Source organism: Equus quagga, chromosome 6, assembly GCF_021613505.1.
Source record: "Equus quagga isolate Etosha38 chromosome 6, UCLA_HA_Equagga_1.0, whole genome shotgun sequence".
NCBI classification, from domain to species: Eukaryota; Metazoa; Chordata; class Mammalia; order Perissodactyla; family Equidae; genus Equus; species Equus quagga.
In genome coordinates this window covers 101,437,674-101,457,943 of record NC_060272.1, presented here as the reverse complement: position 1 = coordinate 101,457,943, position 20,270 = coordinate 101,437,674, and the positions used below count along the sequence as shown (strand labels likewise).

The window sequence follows — 20,270 nt, the reverse complement described above, 5'->3', positions numbered from 1 at the left end:
GATTATTCGTGTTAGCCTGTGAGGGTTCTTGTTAGAACTGTAATAGTAAAACTGTCAGAGATGGTTTCAGCTGAGTCCCATTGCATGCATCTTGCCCCACCTTCCTGCTATCGTGGCATCTTTATCAAGGGCTTGGGGTGAAGTCAAGAAAGAGAACACAGAAGATGGTATTCTGATGGTGAGGTGAAACATATTTATAACCCTTGACTCTGCCCCTTTCTGCCAACCTTTTGTTTGTGTCAGTTTTAATGTTTCTGCAGAATTAGAAGGCTGTCACTGAAAATGGCCGTCACTCACTTACTCCTTGGTCAGTATAAAGTTAAATACAATTGCTTTGCCACATCTATTAGCTAGCAAAGATGGCATGATGAACTCAGCTGACTGGACTTAAAACCCTAAGAAGCATAGGATTAGCTCTTGTGGCTCATTCATTAGCATCAGATCCTGGTTAATTGATATTCTGCTCCCAAAACCGTCTCCCTCTGCCTCTTGAACAGCACCCTTTTCAAGGCAGTTTTCACCAGTGGAATTAAAGAATCCAGAAGTAGCAAGACAAATGTCTGAACTAGAGTAGTCTGCCAGAGGATCCTCAGTTCATGCAAACTTCCAGTCATACAGTCCAACAAAAAAAGAAGTATTTAAATCAATTGTAGTATATCTGTTTAATGGAATACTATATAGTTACTTAAAACTATGTCACAGAAAAATATGTAATGGCATAGAAAGACATTCATAATATATCCAGTGAGAAAAAGAGGGTTAAATAACAGTATATATAATACAATTTGTACAGTATGATACTTTTTTTTTAACAAAAGGAGCATACCACACATATACAAGGAAAAATACATAAAACATACCCCAAAATCTTAACAGTGATTAGTCTGGTTAGAGGAATTATGAGTAAATTTTCCCTTTGTGTATGTTTGTTTTTCTGTGCGTATTCCCCAAATTTCTGAATTTAACATGTATTGTTTTCATAATTAGAAGCAAAACCAGTAATATTTTCCTTTTTAAAGGATGGTGATAGAGTGTGACTGTCTGGCTGTTTAGACTGGCTGTGTGCATCTGTGGGGTCATCACAAGTTCAGGGGTTCATTCTAAACTTTCAAGTTTATACGCACAATTTGATTAGTTCAGTAAAGAACTGATGATGGTACAGAAATGATCAGACTGGTTCCCTGCCCTTAACTCCCATTACTACTGCCTATATTCTTATTTTTCCACTAGGATAGATTCCCCCAAATGTAATCACTTCCTCAAAGAATTTGACTCTTCTAATGCTCTTCAAGCAGAGTACCAAATTACTTTGCAAAAAATCTGTACTAGCAATGTTGGGAATGACAGCATCATGCACTCCTAAGCACTGACTATTTTTGTTATTTACCACCATGTGAACAGTTTTAAAGCTGTTCATTTGCATTTGCATTTTTAAAAATTTCTAGTAACCACGCCAAGTTCACACGCTTTTTACTTATTCTATTTTCTTTGGTTATAACTTTTAGAGACAAAGGATTCCATTTGTGTGAAAGGAAGAAGCAGACACCTGGGGCAGGAGCAGTGGTCCAGGAGTCAGGAATCCAGGTCCTACTGCAATAGTTTCCTGACTGGCCCCCCCACTTCCAAGCTTGACCCCTGCAAATAGCAACCAGAGAGGTCATTTTAGAACTTCAATCAGATCATGTCCCTCTCCTGCTTCAAACCATCCAAAGGCTTCCCATCGCTGAAAAATAAAATCCAGCTCTGCCATGACGGGCAAGGCTCTGCTGTGCAACCTGGGTCACTTCACCGCAGCCACACTGGCCTTCCCTTTGTTCCTCAAACATCCCACTTGTTCCACCTCAGAGCCTCTGTCCTTGCCCGGCAGGCATGCTCTTTTGTCATTTATGCGCGTGGCTCCTTCTCCTTCAGGGTTTAGCTCAAACAACCCCTCCTCGACAGGCCTTCCATGCCTCCCCCATCGCGCTCATTCTGTTTTATTTTCATAGCACCTATCACAGCCCGAAATGATCCTGAGCAATTGCCGCTCCACTTGTTCTTTTTCTGCCTCCCACATCAGAAAATAAGCTCCAAGACAGGCAACCCTGCCTGGCTCTTTTCCTGCCGCGGCCCCAGCCTCCTGCAGACGAGACATTAACTATTGAGTGAATGAAGATCTACGTGGACCTCAGGGCGCGGCATCTTTAACGAGGGGGCTATCCTGATGAATGTGAGCAGATTTAAGGGGAAGCACCCACTCAATGAAGCCAGCGCACTCTAGCTCGGGGATTTCTAGAAACCCCAGAGGAGGAAGTCTTAATAGGGAATCAGGGAGCGAGGGCGTGGAGAGTCACTGAGGGTCCGCGCGGCGTCCTCTTTTCCCAGGTTGGAGAGCGCGGGAGACCTCGCGCGACGCTCTAAGGGGAACACGGGCGTAGAGCGATTTGGAAGAGTTTTCATTTTTTAGGCACGGGGACCTGATGGGAAGCAAACGGGAAGCAAGCTGAGGAGACGATGAGCCAAAGAGCGGCGAGCGCCGGCGCACTTGGGCGGGCCCGCGGGTGGAGCGCGAGCGAGGCTGGCCAGACGTCGCTCGCCCCGTGTCCCCGGCCCGCCCCAGGTGCCACCACAAACGCCTCCTTCCGCCCCCTTGCGGGTCTGCTTTCTCGGAGCAGTTAAAGGGCTTTCAAAATACTAAATGCAACTGACATCTTTTCCTGAGTTAAACTCTGAACCACGCAGAAACAGAGACAGCAGTCCCAGCGCCCACACCACGAGACGCCCCACCACCTGCATTCTCACCCGCTCAGGCCACCGAGGCGCGGGGCGGGGCCTGCCCGCTGACGTCAGCGGGCCGGGACTGCGCAGGCGCGGGGCGGGCTCGCAGGCGCTGTCGCGCGCGGGGCAGTTCGCGCGGGAGCGGGGCGCCTGGGCGCCCGTGCTGCAGGTCGGTGGAAACGGAAGCTGCTGCGGGGCGGAGAGGAAGCCAGGATGGCGACTCCGAGTAGGAAGACGTCGACCCCAGGCCCCCTGGCCTCCAAGAGACCTCTCCCGAGAGATCCTTCATCCGAGGTCCCGAGCAAGAGAAAGAGTTCGGCCCCGCCGGCGCCACGGCCACTGCAGTCGTCCGGGCCTTTCGTGGAAGGCTCCATCGTCCGCATCGCGATGGAGAACTTCCTGTGAGTGGCTGGAGGCCGCGCCGCGGCCGGGGGCTCGGACTGCGTGCGTGGGGGGTGGGCGGAAGTGTGCCTGGCTTGTGGGGCTGGCCGTGAATTCGTGCCGGGGCTACCGGGAGGATGTTTACTCGTAGGCCGTGGAGATTGACGTGTGTGGTGCGGTAGGAGTGGGTCTTGAGTGATGCGGGTTTTTTTATTCATTCCACTAACGTTTTTTGAAGGCGTCATATGGCGGGCAGTGGAGGCAGTAGGGATTAGATCTCTGCTGGCCGGGAGTCAGGGCCTATAGAGGGAGAACATAATCTGTAATTCACAAAACTGTGGGCCCTGGGAACTCAGGAAGCAACAGTTAAAGCAGAGTGGCAGCGATGCTGTGGCAGGTTCGTAAACAGTAGGCAGTCGCCAGGTAGACAAAGATGGTGAAGGTTGTTCTGGATGGAGGTTGAAGTGTGCAAGAAAAGTAAGCCTTACTCTCAATTGTTGGGCCTCCCAACATGCTCTTGACCCCTCCAAACCCAGCTTTCTTCTCTGGTTTCCTTTCTTTCTCTTCGGACAACTCATAATGGTAATAATCACTTTAGAATTTAGTAAATATATTTTGACAGAAATACCTTGTGTCTGTCTAACACCTTACAGTTCATTTGGTCAACGTCTTTTTTTTTTAAAGCTTGCACATAGTGTCGTAGGGGAAACAGAATCTCAATGACAACCCCAATATTTTTTTTCAAGTATCTATCGTGTGCCAGGTGTAGAAGTAGGTACTTTAGTTACACGATGCTCTCTTACTGTTCTCATAACAACTCTGTATATTATCTCTATTGATGAGATAAGCTCAGAGATGTTGATTTGCCCACATATACACAGGTAATAAGTAGCTGAACTGCTGTTTGAATCTCGATCAGGAAAGATAAATATAATCAAATAAGGTATCTATCATGATAACGTATATATCAGGATGCCATGGGGGGCACAAAGGATGAAGTGGTTAATTTTGTCCACAACTGTGAGAAAGGGCTTTGTACAAGAGGTTATGAAAGTCTTAAGAGAAGAGCGTTGTAGACAGAAGGAACAGCCTGATGCAGTTTATTTTTAGGAAGTGTCCAGTATTTCAGTAGGGCTAGAACGTAGGATGTGTGTCAGTAGGTGGACAGAGCTGATACTGAACAGGTAGGGAACTGTTGAGGGTCTATTTTTTCTGTGCTGAGGAATTCCAGCTTCATCCTGTAGGCAACCAGGATGCATTTGAAGCAGGGAACAACATGTGATTTATATTACTCTGAAGGCAATGTGAAGGATGGTTTAGAAAGAGTGCAGGATTGGAGGCAAGAAGACGTTTACAGTGTCAAGGCAGGAGATGATCAGGGTTTGAACCTAGGAGTAGCAGTGGGGAGTAGGAGCAGAAACAGATTTGACAGCATCTGGCTACAAATTGTGAGGGATGAGGATAAGAGAGAAATGCAGTATTTTTCTCAACTCTCCCTTGACTGATTGGTGAGATATGGTGCCATTCAGAAGAGGGAGCAATTTGGGGAGAATAGTTTTAAATGCCTTTTGGATTGTGTGACTTGAGGTTTCCTGTGGGGCATCTACAAGAGATCTTCTGTAGACAGTATTTATAAGGGTCTGGAGCTTACAGGAAGATGTGAACAGGTGAGAGATTTGGGAATCATGCATACAGGTGGTTTGTTGAAGTTGCAGAAATGATTGAGATTGCTCAAAAGGAAATCTAAATAGAAGGAATAAAACATTGAAGGATGAGCAGAAGAGGAACTCACAGATTGAGAAGAAACTGTTCAGGGAGGTAAGAGGAGAACCGTGCGAGAGTATTATTTAAGAAGCGAGGGAAAAAGAGTGTTTCAAAGATATCATCTGCTACATTGGGGTCAGATAACAGGACTGAAAAGAGCCCATTGCATTTAGCATTTAGGAAGTCTGACCCTTAGATGAAGCAGTGGAAGCAGGAAACTTTGCAAGTCATAGAAGAATGAATGAGTGTGAGGGAGTAAAGCTTGGACAGGAACAGGAGAAAGAAAAGATGGCTGGAAGTGCAGCACTGGGTGAGGTTTGGTTTATTTTCATGGTGAGAGGACTTTGAGTTTAGGAATGAAGTAGGAGGAGTAGGCTTAGAGCACTGAAATGGCCTGGAAGAGAGCAGTCAAGGGAAAGATTTCTGAGTGAACCAAGTTGAATGGGATTGGGAGTGGAGGGAGAGAGTTCTTGGCAGAAGGAATAGCATATGCAAAGGCTTGGAGAAAGAAGGAAGTATAAGATCGTCAAGAAGCTGAAAGAAATTCATTATTGGTAGAATTTAGAGGTCTGATTAGAGAATAGGGGAAGGAGACAGAAAGCAGAAAAAGGTGAAGCTAGAGCTGAATTATGAAGGGTCCTATTTTTTTCTTAGTTATTCTTTTTCTTTCTTTCTTCTTTTAACAAGTCAGGTTGCATGTCTACTTACATGATTTGGTGATTGATTGGATGACTGGGTAGCGTGGGTAGAGGTGAAGGAGATGGTAGAATCAAGGATGATGCAAAACTAATGCCTTGGTTTCTGATTTGGGCAATGCGATGAATGATGGTATGATTCACTAAGAGACCACAAGGGTGGTTTTGGATGGGAAAGATGGTGGATTTAGTTTTGAATGTGTTAACTTTGAAGTGACTGTTGTGGGAGATCCAAATAGAGTTATTGAGGTGGTAATTGTGTCTATAGGTCATTTGGGCCTGCTTTTAGCATGTAGATGGTACCTGAGGCCATGGAGAATGCTTGAGATACCAGGCAAAGTGTGTAGACTGAGAAAAGGGTGGGCATTTGACAATAGCCCTTTCATGGGGAGCTCAGAGAAAAAGAAACTCACAAAAAGAGAATTCTCAATAAACGTATTATAGAATCAGAACAATTAATATTTTTAATGCAGAGGCTTTGTTTTGTTTTTGGCAACTCTTCCTGTTTATAATATCTATGTGTATGTTGTAGGCCAGAAATTCTCATGCTTTTTCTTGTTGTTTTGATTGTTTTCTTAAATACCAATTGCATCACTATTTTAGTAAGACAGTTGTGCAGAGCTTTCACAGCAGGAAGTTCAAGTGTTAAAAGAATGAGGCTTCATGTGTTGAGATTAAGAAGTTCCGAGTCAGGTAATTTTCTAGATGTCTGACGTTCCCAAACTGGTTTTATTTTAGTGGTTGTAAAGGGTTTCTTTAAGACCCAGCTGTTAACAAAACAAAGCATCTGAAGAGATCAAGTAGATAGTTGCTGTGTAGAGCTGTGAGGTTGGAAAGCTGCCAGAAAGTATTTCTCCCTTACCATCTGTATTTATTTTTATTACCACCTGGAATTTCAAAATTATTGATTTTTTTCAGTATTAAAGTTGAAGTATGCTTGGTTACATTATTTATATACTTAGCAGGTTAGTAGCAAGCTAAGCTTTTATTCTTGGGAAATTAGTTGGCCCCTAACTGAAACCCTATGGGAACAGGACATTATTTCTGGGTTCCAGTTAAGGGTATTCAAAGACAAGGCGGAAGAATATCCGAGCGAGAGTTTGCTTCCCATTTTGCCATAGCTGTCCCGGCAGCTAATAAGGATTAGATGCTCCTGGTGCAGGTAGGTAGAGTGCTGGGTACCATGCAGCTTTCTGGTGTGAGATCTTACTAAAGTGCTTGGTGGTAAGGCATTCTTGTTTCCTTCCATAGGAATAAAGTTTATTTGAACATGGACTAACAGTAGATCCTTTGGTGAATCTCTGGCAGCATGTTAAAGGAAATGGATGTTATTTTTAAAAATTAATAATAAAATGAAACCATGGAGTTGATATATATCTTCAGTTTGCTGATTAGAATGAAAATAATTTGGATTGTTTCAAATATTAAAATATGAAAGGTTGCTATTAAGCATTTTAATTCAAGAGAAATGTAAATGTAAAATCCACAGATTTAACATGAGCCATTGCTTCTCTTAAATATAATTTGTTTTAAAATTGTTTTATTTATACAGTAGGTTTAATATGTTCTCGCATGTATTATAATTATTAAAAAAGAATAAATAATATCAAACTTTGCTTTATTCCACAGACAATATTTGGAAAAAGCATATGAAATCTTATTTTCTCACTGATGTTCTTATTTTAGATACACATTATCACTCTTTCATTTCTTCTACCGATAGATTTTTATAACGACCTATAAATAACATAAAACTTGTAAGGTTAGCTAGTTTTTAAAGGAATTTGAGGAAGCCTATAGATAATGATAATGTAAAGCAAGAAAAAGTGCTTTTGTAAAAAGAATATTCTTCATTTCTTATCTCTGCTTAGTAATTTCCCTTCTTTATAATTCAGAACATATGATGTCTGTGAAGTAGCTCCTGGACCCCACTTGAATATGATTATTGGAGCTAATGGAACAGGGAAGTCCAGCATCGTGTGTGCCATTTGCCTTGGACTAGCAGGCAAACCTGCTTTCATGGGACGGGCAGATAAGGTGAGTTAACATAGTGCTTTTTAAAAAAATTCAAAGCTGTGAATTGCTTTTAGTAGCAGATCAGTTTCTGTTTCTCAGTTGCTTGGGTATAGCAAATGTGTAGTGCTTGAATATAAAGAATGAAGTTGGCAAGTGGAGACGCTGGGAGATTGCCATTTCTAGAAGTATTTTGGACTGTATACCTAGGGAATTCTCCAAGTACTTAACACCTGCAATCTTAGAAATGATGTAAAATATATCTTTTTAAATGTATTGCTGGACTTGTGGAAAGGTGAAGTAAATTTACCAAGGGCAGAACAAAATAGTGTGAATCTGAAGACATAAGCAAGCTCTTCAGTTGTTTCCCGAGGAGAATTTGCTCACCTTCCACCCTATAACTTGGCTTTGAATTGGTTGCACAGGATTGGGGTCCTGAAGATGGGGAAGGATTAGAAGATGAAACTAGAAGACAAATATTGTGTGTAACAGAAAAAACAACATCACAGAATGAGAAAGTGGGTTACTTACTTATCTCATTGTTAGCTCAGAATGCAGTGGAGATAAAAAGAGAATCTTCCAAAGAATTCCTAACCACAAACCTTAACACGTGTTTGGGGCCAGAATTCGTATTCCCTATGTGGCCTAAATATCATAAATTGTAATTTTAGTTTAAAGCAGTCCCAGTTAGTAATATTTCCAGGCACCTGGCAGAAGCAAATGCAAAGCATATGAAGGAAAATACCTTCAATCCAGTCCTCAAAAGGATTCTGACATAAAGTCCCAAGAAATTCGTGAATCCGTACCTAAAAAATCACAAAAGATAGGGGAAATAAATCACCAAAAATAAGAGCTAACAAAATCAGCAGACTGCACAATCAGAACTACAAAGCTTGTAGATGTAGAATGTAAACTAGGAAGATTTAATTTATTTAAGGAAATAAAGTAACAGGTATAACAAAGGAATAAGTAACAAAAAATCAGGTAAATTTGAAAAAGAATCAGAACTTCAATAAAAATATATTACTTAGAGAAAGTTGGCGGATGGGTAAAACAACAAAGCAGACACATTTGAGAAGAGAATTTCTGAACTAAAATACTTGAAAAATTTTCTTAAAATGCAATATAGAGTTAGAGAGCAAAAAATATAAAATCAAAGTTGAGACATGGTAAAGAAAGATAATCCAATATACATATAAGTATCTGCAAAGGGAGATAATGGACTGAGGAAGAGGCAATATGTGAAAAAAGAATGACTAAGAATTTTCCAGATATGTTGAAAAACTTGAATCCTCAGATTCAAGAATCCTAATGTATCCTGTGCAGGATAAATGAAAAACATACACAAGTAGACACATTGTAGTGAATTCCAGGATACTAAACACAGTAGTAATATGTTCTCAGAATGGGAGCACAGGAAAAAAAAAAAAAAGAATAAAACCTGAAATCCTCACTAAAGAATCTTTGAAAGTATATAATTTAGGAGAAAGGAAAATGATTCCAGAAGGAAAGTCTGAGATAGAAGAAGAAATGGTGAGCAAAAAAATGGTAAAATAAACATATAGGGAAATTATATGCAAACTGTATAAAATAATACTGATGTCTAATTTGTGAAGTTTCAATCAAACAAGATAGAACTAACTTGTCCTTCTTGGGCAGCAAGAAGAAAGTGATCAGAGTTAAAATATTCTATGGATTTGTAATGTTGAGAGGAAGTTAAGGTAATTGGTTAACTTCAGAGTTTATTAAGTTAAATATGCATGTTAAAATTTCTAGGATAAGCCACTAAGAAAATTTAACTACATAATTCTCAAACAAGAGAGGTAAAAAAGTAGAATGAGAAAACTGAAGGAAAAAACAGCCACTACCCAAACAACCCAGAAGGGATCTTGAGAAAGGAGGAGGAGAAAAGAAACAGCAATACAGAAAATAAGATCATTAAAAAATGTAAAATAAGATGGTAGAAATACATGCAAATATAGTCACAATAATTATAAATGGTCTAAATTCTTGTTAAATGAGAAAGTCTGTTAGAGTAGATAAAGTTCAATTCTCTTTTGTTTACAAGCATATTGAAAGTAAAAGGCTACAGAAAAGTTGAAAGTAAAAGGATGAAAAAATACATACTAGGCAAATATATAAAAGAAAGTAGATGTAGCTGAATTAATACCAGGAAAAATAGAATTTAAAAAGTAGTTTTAGAGATAAAGATAGTTGTTAAATACTGATGAAAAGTTCAGTTCAGCAAGAAGATAATTTAGTTCTCAACTTGAATTCACATAATCTTGCTCCAAAATATGTAAGCAAAATTGCAGAACCCTTAATAAGAAGTTACAGATCCGTAATCATAGTAGGAGAGCTATCAGTAATCAGTAGATTAATCATGAAAAATTAGTAAGAATACAGAAGATATGAGCAACATGTTGAACAAATGGACATGTTGTAAACACCGCAGTCACCAGTTGGAGAGCGCACATTCTTTTTAAGCACAAATGGAACATTTCTAAAAATTAACCATATAGTGAGCCATTAAGCAAGTATGAAAAAATATCAAAGAATTGGTACGACACAGACCATATTCTCTGACCACAGTGCTATCGAGATAAAAATAGTAACAAAAAGATAACTAAAAATTTCCCATTTGTTCAGAATGAAAAGTATACTTCTATATTACACATAGGTCAAAGAAGACATCTTAATAGAATTGAAAAATAAGAGCAGAAAATAATAAGCAAAATAAATAAAATAATAAGCAGTGATACATAGGGACCACAAAACCAAAAATTGCTTTTCAAAAAGACTAATGAAATCAGTAACTTCTGAGAAGATAAAGGCAGTGGGGAGAAAAGAAGAAAAAAATATAAGGAATGAAAAAACTAATAGTTAAGATACATTATATTGTGATCCAGACAACCCTAAAATTTTAAGTGGTTTAAAAATACACAGGATTAATTCTTACTCTTGCTACTTATCCAGTGTAGGCCCTTTGTGGTCACTTAAGTATTTAGGCTGATGGAGTCTTCATTTCAATACATACTTCCATGATTGCCACCTTAGGGAAGGGAACTGGCTGTTAAAATTTCCTCCAAAAAGTGACACATAGATGTTCCACCCACATTTCATTGGACAAAGCAAGTCACCTTGCATCAGAGATAATGAGCAAGTGCAATCCAACTATAGGCTTGAAGGAGAATCAGAATATTCCTGAACTGCCCTAAATACTACCACTGGATCATTACCAGAATGCAGCAGAAGTTTAAAAGAATATGAGAGCATATTATGAACATCATAATAAAGTTTAACTTTTTTTAAATAATGCCAATAAAGTTTAAATTTTTAAAAAGTTGTAAATATATAGATTTCTACGACTATTGTAAATTATCAAAACTGACTCTAAGTAGAAAAGATAAATCATGTTACATTTTTTCTCCTAGAGCACATCAGACAACAACAACTATGGATTAGTTCTAGCAGCAATAATTTCCTATTTTACAGAGATGATGACTCTAGATTCCGAAATCAGTCAGGGATAGAATGAGAAAATTACAAGCCAGTCTCATGAGTATAGAAGCAAAAATCTCGAAAAGAGAAACTTTAGCATGCTGTGTCTAATAATATGTAATTTGCATAATACATCCTGCCCAAATTGAATTTATTCAAGGAATGAGAGATTGATTCAACACTAGAAAAAAATTAACATAATACATCACATTTTAAAGAAGAACTGCATGATCGTCCAAATAGAGAAAAAGCATTCAATTAAATTCCACAGTAATTTAAGATTTAAAACTCTTAGCAAATTAGGACTGTAAGGGACCTTTCTTAATTTCATAAAAGATACCTATGAAAATGTACAGCAAGTTAAGGAACAAGTCGAGGTTACCTACTGTTACTAGTATTCAACTTTGTACTGGAAGTTCTAGGTAGAAGGTAAAGTAAGACAGAAAAGATGAGTTGGAAAGAAAGAAAACTCATTCACACATTATGTGAGTGTCTGAGTAAAAACCACAAAGGAAACTCCAGATAGGCCTTCTGATGAATCAATATAGGAATTTATCAGATTGCTAGATATAATGTTATATAACAAAAATCCATTGCATTTCTATACACTAAAAATGAACAGAAAATGCAATTAGAAATGGATACCGTTTACAATAGCAGTGAAAGTACAAGTTACATAGCAATAAATTAACAAAAGATATGTAAGACCTATATATGCAGAAATTATAAAATTGTATTTAAAAATGTTAAAGTTTGGGTAAATGAGAGATGCACTATATTAATGGGCAAGAAGACCTAATATAAAAATGTCATTCCTCACATTGATTTACATATTCACTGTCATTCCAGTCAAAATCCCAATGCTGTATATAACAGATTAAAGCTAGTTGTGAAATTTAGATGGAAGAACAAGGGGCCAAGAATAGCTAAGATACTTCTAAAGAAATAGAACAAAATGGGAAATCTTGGCCTACCAGTTATCAAAACTTGTAATATGAAGTTATAGTAAATTAAGACATTTTGGTGTTGGTGTAGAAATACACGATAGACCAGTGTGATGTGACACAATAGAGTCCAGATATAAAGCCATCATTAATAGAAAGTTGATTTATGACAGAATTGACATTGTAGATGAGTGGGGAAAAGTTGGATAAATAGTACTGAGACGATTTGTTATCTGTATAGGAAAAAATGAAATTGAGCCCTATTCTTAGACTTTAGCAAAAATCAATTCCAGGTGGATTGAAGATCTGAATACGATTGACCAGAAAGTTTTTGGCAGATATAGGTAATAGAGGAGAATATCTTTGTGACTCAAGGTTAAAGAAAAATTTCTTAAATAAAAGTATAGACCGAAAAGGAAAATATTGATAAATTCAGCTGTAATACAATTAAGAAACTTTTGTTTTTCAAAAGACACTTTGCAGAGAAAAGACCATCCACAAATTGGGAGAAGGTATATATAACACATATAACAAAACAGCAGTATCTAGACTATATAATAAGGAAAACAGTAACAACTCAGAAGAAAAATGAGCAAAAGATATGCTCAGATGTCTCACAGAAGAAGCAACCCAGACACCCAGTAAATATATGAAAAGACACACAACCTCGTTAATTATCAGAGAAATGCAAGTTAACACTGGTAGGATATATTCGTCAGACTCACAAAAATTCTGGCAGTGCTGTGTGCTTATAAGGCACTTACTGAGCAATGGGAACTCTGATGTATTTTTGATGGGAATATAAATTTGTACAACCTCCTTGGAAAAATGATATGGCATTACCTAGTAAATCTGTAGATTTACTAGTTACTCAAAAGTTCTGCTCCTAGATACCCTAGTAAGCTCATATACATTTATACTAGGTGAAATTATGGAAATATTTCTGGCAGTATTGTTTACAGTAAATTCCGGTATAGCCAAAGAAAATTGAATGTTATATGGCAGTGAAAATAAACCTTAGCTCATTGGTTACATCTCAAAAACATAATTTTAAGGGAAAATGCCATCTTGGAAGACTACATGTAATGTGAATTTATTTATGGAATGGTCAAAAACATATTTAATGTTTAGAGATAATATATGTATATAGTAAAAATAAAAGCAAAAGAAGGACCAACAAGTGGGTTTATAGATTACATTTGTTGAGGAGAGAGAAGGATGCAATGGGGGTGAGTTACCCAAGGAATGTCAGATAGGAAGGTCTGATGTTGATAATGTTCAGTTCCTTAAATTGGAGGTAGATATGTGGTTTTATTATTCATTAAACAGTACATGAAGTTTGTATGTACTTCATGTACATATATATATATGCTATTTGGTATATATTTCACATAAAAACATATTGTGAAAAGAAAGAGTTGAGTTTTTACCCTATTGTAAAATATTTTTAAAACTTGAAATGATTCTTTTATTTTTCTAAAACTGTTATGAATATCACAATATTATCAAAATGATATTACAAGTTTCTTAGCTAGGCTTAAAATTTAATATAAAGTTACAAGACTGAAGCATATACCCCTTAAGATTATAAATAAACCTATTCAATTTTTTTTTAATGCCATATAGGTGCATTTGTGAAATAGAAAAGATACTGCTTTATTATTACTAATTAGCTTTGTGACCTTAGTAAATTGTGAGGACCTTAGTTTTTCTTTATTTCAAAGATAAAGGGGTTAGAGTGGATACCTTCCAAGGACAGAGTCAGATTTTTATAAATATTAATATAAAGTTTTTTAATTGTCAGAAATCATTTATTAAGTCTTTATCTTTCTGTAATGGTCTGCTGGATTGTACTCCAGGGACTGTACAGTCAGAGTGGATTGGGCTGTAACAATTTTCACCAGTCTTCCCATTTCTTTTGTCATAAAGAAGACGCATCTCTTCTCTTCCTTGAGTGGTAGGTTTCTTTACAGAGGCTGTGAAGTGCAGTGTTTGTTAGATGACAGATTTCAGACCTTTGGGTTATCCACAAATGTGTTTGGGGGATGCCCAAGTTCTCAGCAAAAATATTTTTAATATTCTATTTTTATTTAAATGCTAAAATGAAAATTTAACACAAGCATGTTCTGTACCACCTGCGTACCACCTGTATGGATACTATATAATAAAAACTGCCTCCTGATTTGTGTTTTCTTCTGATTGGTACCAAGTATTTTAATTGTTGCAAGCTAATGAGCAGATACTGCTCCTATACAAATGCCATTGTTTTCCCTATATATGAAGAACTTGAAACAGAGGTTAAGTAACCTGGTCAAGGTCAAACAACTTATGTGTGGCAGAGTTGAGATTTGGACCTAGACAGTGTATGTTAAAGCCTCTACTCTTCGTCATTAGGTTGTACTTTCTCATTACAAGAACAGGCTTTCTTTTTTATCTTTCTGGGCCTCTGCTTCATCATCTATAAAATGGATGTAATATATCCCTCATAAGGTTGCTCATGAGTATTAAGTGAGAAACTTATATATAAGGTGCTTAGCACAGCAGCATACAGTAATGCTTAATAAATGTTAGCTGTTGTGGTTATAATTGTTATCATCACTGCCGTTACCACTATTAGAAAGCTAATTATTTGCAAGGTGTATTTCCCACTTTTTTTAGTATTACTTACTTATGGCCTGATTTAAGATCCAGTCAGATTTTTTTAGACTCAGGATCTGTTTTCATGCTTATGCTCATGTACATATAGAAACTAGCTCAGATATGTCTATTTTACTATGTAAATTGTAGTGGGTAATATTAGAGTAGTTGTTAATAATATTTAATCTGTGCAACTTTATAGAAGTCTCCAGTGGTAATAAGGAGATTTGGTATAGTGCTTTATGATTGCATTCATGCGTCGCTTAATAACGTGGATGTGTTCTGAGAAATGCATCATTAGTCAATTTCATTGTTGCGTGAACATCATAGAGTGTACTTGCACAAACCTAGGTGGTGTAACCTATTATACGTCTAGGCTATATAGTACTAATCCTATGGGACCACCGTTGTATGTGCTCCATCGTTGACCAAAACCTTATGCAGCGCATGCTTGTGGGACCTATTTTCCTAATGGTTTTTTCTCCTTTTGAGCGTGTGTTTGGTATAGAGGCTAAGTACACAGGCTCTGGAGCCAGATATCCTGGGTTCAGATCCTTGCTCTGTACCACTTATGGCCTTTGTCATGAGCTTTCTAAGAGGCTCTCTGGCACATAGAAGATTCAGTAAATGGTAACTAATATTACTATTGTTATTTGTGTGTGGAAACAATGGAGGGGCCCAAATCTGGGAAGGATAACTTTAGAAACTGATGGGAATGGATATACAAAGTAGTTACTGAAAGAATCTTGATCTGAAAAATAATAATGACTTTGCTAAATCTCTTATTGTTAACCTGGGAATGTCACCGTACAGCTCACGTTGTCTTTTTTATGTCTTAGGTTGGCTTTTTTGTGAAGAGAGGATGTTCCAAAGGCATGGTTGAAATTGAATTGTAAGTGTTAAAAGTGCTGAAACCACTTTTCCCTGTATAATTTCTTAGTTTTTGGTCATGCTTCCCTGATGACTTTAGGAAAGAACAATATATAGTATTATGGCATAAATATTGGAAATAATATTTAAAGAATACTTTATTCAGACAAGTAAGTTTCTTTTAATGCATCTTTTAAAACCTAAATTGTAAGAATTTTCTTTTTGAAAAATTCTTAAGTAAATTATAAGTTTATGAGATAATTAAGTAGAAATATGCCACTGTTAAATATTCATTAAGTTGCAGTGTTTACAAATTTAAGATGTCTAATTTTTTTTTGTTGAATTTGAAAGTAATACTTGCTTGTTAAAAAAATGCAAACAGTATAGAAGTGTATAAAGTTGAAAGTGAAGCCCTTCTTCCCGTAATTCTACTTTTAGAAATAACCACTGTTAATAGTTGGTGAATCTCATGTATGGCAAATACTTGGCACTTACATCATCATGTTCTGTTCCCTCCCTCATGATAGAAATCAATAATTCATTATGGTATTCTTTTCTCTGAAGCCTAGAATGTTCTCACTTCTCCACTATTGGCAGCCATTTCTGATGGATCAGAGTTAATACAAGATGAAACCAGTTGACTATCCTTGGTGTATATGCTTTCAATCTTTTATACATGAATATGCACATTGTTTAGATGATTTTTAGAGAGTGTTACTTTTTGGAATTTTTGAGCTAAAATAGCTCTTAAAGATTATCTGATAGTCCTGTGATTTATAGGATATGAGGAAATAATCTTTTTACTCAAAAATTGTTGGGAAATTTTTTATTTATGTAGAGAAGAGAAATACACATGGAAGTAAAAAGAAAACAAGAAACTATACTCAACTTATTAAAATATAATGATAGTATTTTACTGAAGGATATAAAACCAAGACCTGAGTAAATGGAAAAGCGTATTGTATTCCTAGAAACATAAAGGTACTATCATTATTAACATGTCAACCCTTTCCAAATTAATGTATAAATTTGATACAATTCCAACGAGAGTCTCAACAGGTAAGTTTACAAGTTGATTCTAAAGTTCATCTGGAAGAATAAATGTGGCAGAAAACCCAAGAAAATTTTGAAAAAAGCAGAATCATGAATAAGATATTTGTGTACTGGATGTTGAAGTGTACTATAAAGCCATTGATAGTACGGTGTTGGTGCAGAAAATTAGAGCAGCAAAATGGAGAAAAAAGGAACAGATCTACTTGTATATGAGAATTTAATTTATTGTAAATGAGGCAGTTTAAGTGTGAGGTATAAATTACTCAAATGGAGTTGAAATAATTGGCTATTAATTTTTTAAAACAAATTTAGAGTTTTATCAAACCTCCATACATAAGTAAAATCTAGATGTGTCAAAGATTTAGTGAAAAAATATGTAACTTTGAAAATAATAGAAAAAATGTAGAATATTTTTTAAATCTTAGGAAAGAGGAAGGCCTTTCTAAGCAGAACAGGATACCCAGTAACCATCAAAAGGAGGATGGGAAATTTAGGTTCCATAAAAATTCAGCTAAAAATAATGGTACCGTAGTAAAAAATGAATGACCGATGGGAGAAAACATTTTCAGCACAGATAACATGTACACATCTTAAAATTACTAAAATACCAATATCTCATGCAAGTCAGTAAAAATTAGAAATAGCTTAATAGAAAATAAGCAAAGAAATTTAACACAAAGTAAAGCAAATGGCCAACAAATATAAAAAGAGGCTACACTTCACTAGTTATCAAGGAAATCAGAATGAGGATTTTTTTTCCCTCAGCGTAGAAAAGTTTAAAAATGAAATTCAGGGGTTGGCCCAGTGGGCAGTGGTTAAGTTCAGCGTGCTCTGCTTCAGTGGCCCAGGGTTTGAGGATTCAGATCCTGGATGTGGGCCTACATCACTCATCAAGCCATGCTGTGGCAGCATCTCACAGACAAGAAATACTGGAAGGTGGGCACAGATGTTAGCTCAGTGACAATCTTCCTCAAGCAAAAAGAGGAAGATTGGCAACAGGTGTTAGCTCAGGGCCAATCTTCCTCACTAAAAAAAAATTAAAAATCAGTATTATGAAGGTATAGGGAAGTGGATCCTGTGATGTACTTTTCGTGGGATTGTGGGCAGTATATCCTATTTGGCAGTATCTATCAGATTTTAAATATAAATATTCTTTGATCCAGTTACTATTCTAGAGAAAGTTTACTCATTTTCACAAAATTAGCTTTTTTCTAATTTTGATAGTAAAAAATTATGAATAACCCAAGTGTCCATCATCCGATAAGTGGCTAAACAAAATGTGATAATCCATACAATGACATATTATGCAGTCTTAAAAAGAGGTGAAGTCCTGATAGATCCTACAACGTGGGTGAGCCTTGAAGGCATTATGCTTAGTGAAAGAAGCCAGGCACTAAAGACTGCATATTGTATGACCATTTAAATGAAATGTCCAGAATATGCAAATCCATAGAGTCAGAAAATAGTGCTTTCTGGGGAATAAGGGGAGGAGAGAATGGGGAGTGACCGCTTAACAGCTGTGAGCTCCTTTTTTGAGTGATGAAAATATTCTGGAATTGTGGTGGTGATGGATGTACAATCCTATGAATATATTAAAAACCATTGTTGATACACATATTCTTTCAACCGTACACCTAAAAATGGTTAAAATGGTAAATTTTATATTATGTATATTTTACCACAATAAGAAAAACATTGAATTTATACACTTTAAAATGATGAATTATCTGATAAGTAAACTATCTCTCTATTAAAAAAAAATAATTGCCAAAGATACTCTTGGGTTAGCCTTGGTACCATTGATTGACCACAGTGGTTTCTTAGGTATTGAAAGTGAAACAAATATATTAAGCCAGGTATATTTATAAATACAGAGGGAGTAAAAGTCCATTGTGGGTGGTTGCAGGTCTTAAACACTCCTGACTTTCTCCTCGGAATCCCCAAGGCCTAGTTGTTTTCTTAGTTATCTAAAGAGGTAAACTTCTTGGTATGCAGTAGCTACTAGCTCTGATAGTCTAAACAGTGACTACTAACCAGAGTTCTGTTAACAAGTCTGGGACAAGGGAAGGTTTCCCTTTCCCCAGTCTTAGCATGGTTACATTGTGGTCACTTGTTCCACTAGGGTCCACATTGCCTTGAGAGTACCCAACAAAAAGCACCTCATCATTAGTTGAAGAAATTGCTATTGCTGTTGAACAAATGCATTAACTGGCCACGTACTCTTTGAGCGGAATGGTGGATAGAGTAATCTCTGGCATACATTTACGCAGTCATTTTTCAAATATTCATTGAATACCTATATGTTGGGGGGTACAGCATTCTGTTGTCATGGAATTTGTGGTTGGGGCATGAGGTTGGGGGACAGATAAATAAATAGGTTAAGTATGTTTTATATTAGATGGTGATAAGTGCTTTGTAAAAAAAATAAAGCAACAGAGGAGGATAGGGAGTGCCAGAGTGGAGTTTACAATATTAAATAGGATGATCAGGAAAGTTCTCACTGAGAAAGTAGTATTTGAGCAAAGATATGAAAGAGAGTGGGGGATGAACATGGAGATATTTGGGGAAACAGCATTTCAGGTAGAGGAGCCTGCAAATGCTAAGACTCTGAAGTGCACCCAATGTGACTGGATTAGGTTGAACAGGAAAGTAATAAAAGATACGGTCTGAAAATATCAGGGAGCCAGCTCTTAGGGTCTTGTAGGCCAATATAAAAACTTTGCATTTATTTTAAATGAGATATGAAGCCACCAGGATTTGGGCAGAGGAGTGGCATGATCTAACTTAAATTTTAACTAGATCATTTAAGTTGCCATGTGAAAACTAGACTGTAAGAGAACAGAGGCAAAAGCAAGGATATCAGTTAAGCGACTAATGTAATAACCGTAAGAGAGATGAAGATCACTTGGGATTTGCTCTCCAATTGGATACAGAGTATGGAAGAAAGAGAGGCATCGAGAAGGACTGCAAGGTGTCTGACATGCTTAAGAGTGGAGTTTCTGTTAACTGAGGTAGAGAAAGCTCCTACAGGAGATTTGGGGGTGAGATCAGAAGTTTGTTTTGGAATAAATCATATGTCATTAAATTAAGATGCCACCACTTTTAAAATGTAGCTTCCAATTTAACTGACACAGTTTGAAATGTGCATCCTTATTTCAGAAATGTTAAGATGTAAAAATATACCAACAACAGAAACAAATGCTTTTGAGAGTCAAAAAAACATAGGGTAAAGTTTGAGATGCCCAGTAGACATTCAGGTAGATATGTTCAATGGGCATTTACGTATATAAATCTGACTTTAGGAGAGAAGCGTGGGCCGAAGATAATGCATTTGGGGAGTTGTCAGTAGGGTGGATGAAATCACCAAGGAAGAAGATAGAGATGAAGGAAAGAAGTCTAGGAACTAAACCCTGTTGCACTGCAGCATTTAGAGGCTGAACGTAGGAAGAACTTGGAAAGAAAACTGAGAAGAATTTGCTAGTGAGTCAAAAGCGTGTACTAGCTGGAATGCAGTGCTTTCAGTAGTTTGAGGAGGAGGGAGTAAGGTGTGTCTGATGCTGCTGATAGGTCAAGTAAAGTGAGAACAAAGAACCTAATTACGTTAGCTCATCTTGGGCCTTGACAAGGTTTGGGGGCGCTGGTGCTTTTATTTATT

At 37.2% G+C, this 20,270-nt stretch overlaps 1 protein-coding gene across 5 annotated transcripts in view; it reads left to right on the top strand.

The window, feature by feature from the left end:
• Positions 1-828: 828 nt before the first annotated feature.
• The window catches only part of SMC5 (structural maintenance of chromosomes 5), an 84,066-nt gene continuing 64,624 nt past the window's right edge, over positions 829-20,270 (top strand). For 3 of the 5 annotated variants that reach the window (XR_006889047.1, XM_046664128.1, XM_046664127.1), the window contains exons 1-3: positions 829-3,158; positions 7,493-7,634; positions 15,532-15,584. Coding sequence is in view for 4 of the 5 variants with exons in the window: in XM_046664128.1 (XP_046520084.1) it covers positions 2,971-3,158; positions 7,493-7,634; positions 15,532-15,584 (383 nt within the window). In the remaining variant the exon portion in view is untranslated. The remainder of the gene's footprint in view (positions 3,159-7,492; positions 7,635-15,531; positions 15,585-20,270) is intronic. The other 2 variants (XM_046664125.1, XM_046664126.1) reach the window with 2 other exon arrangements.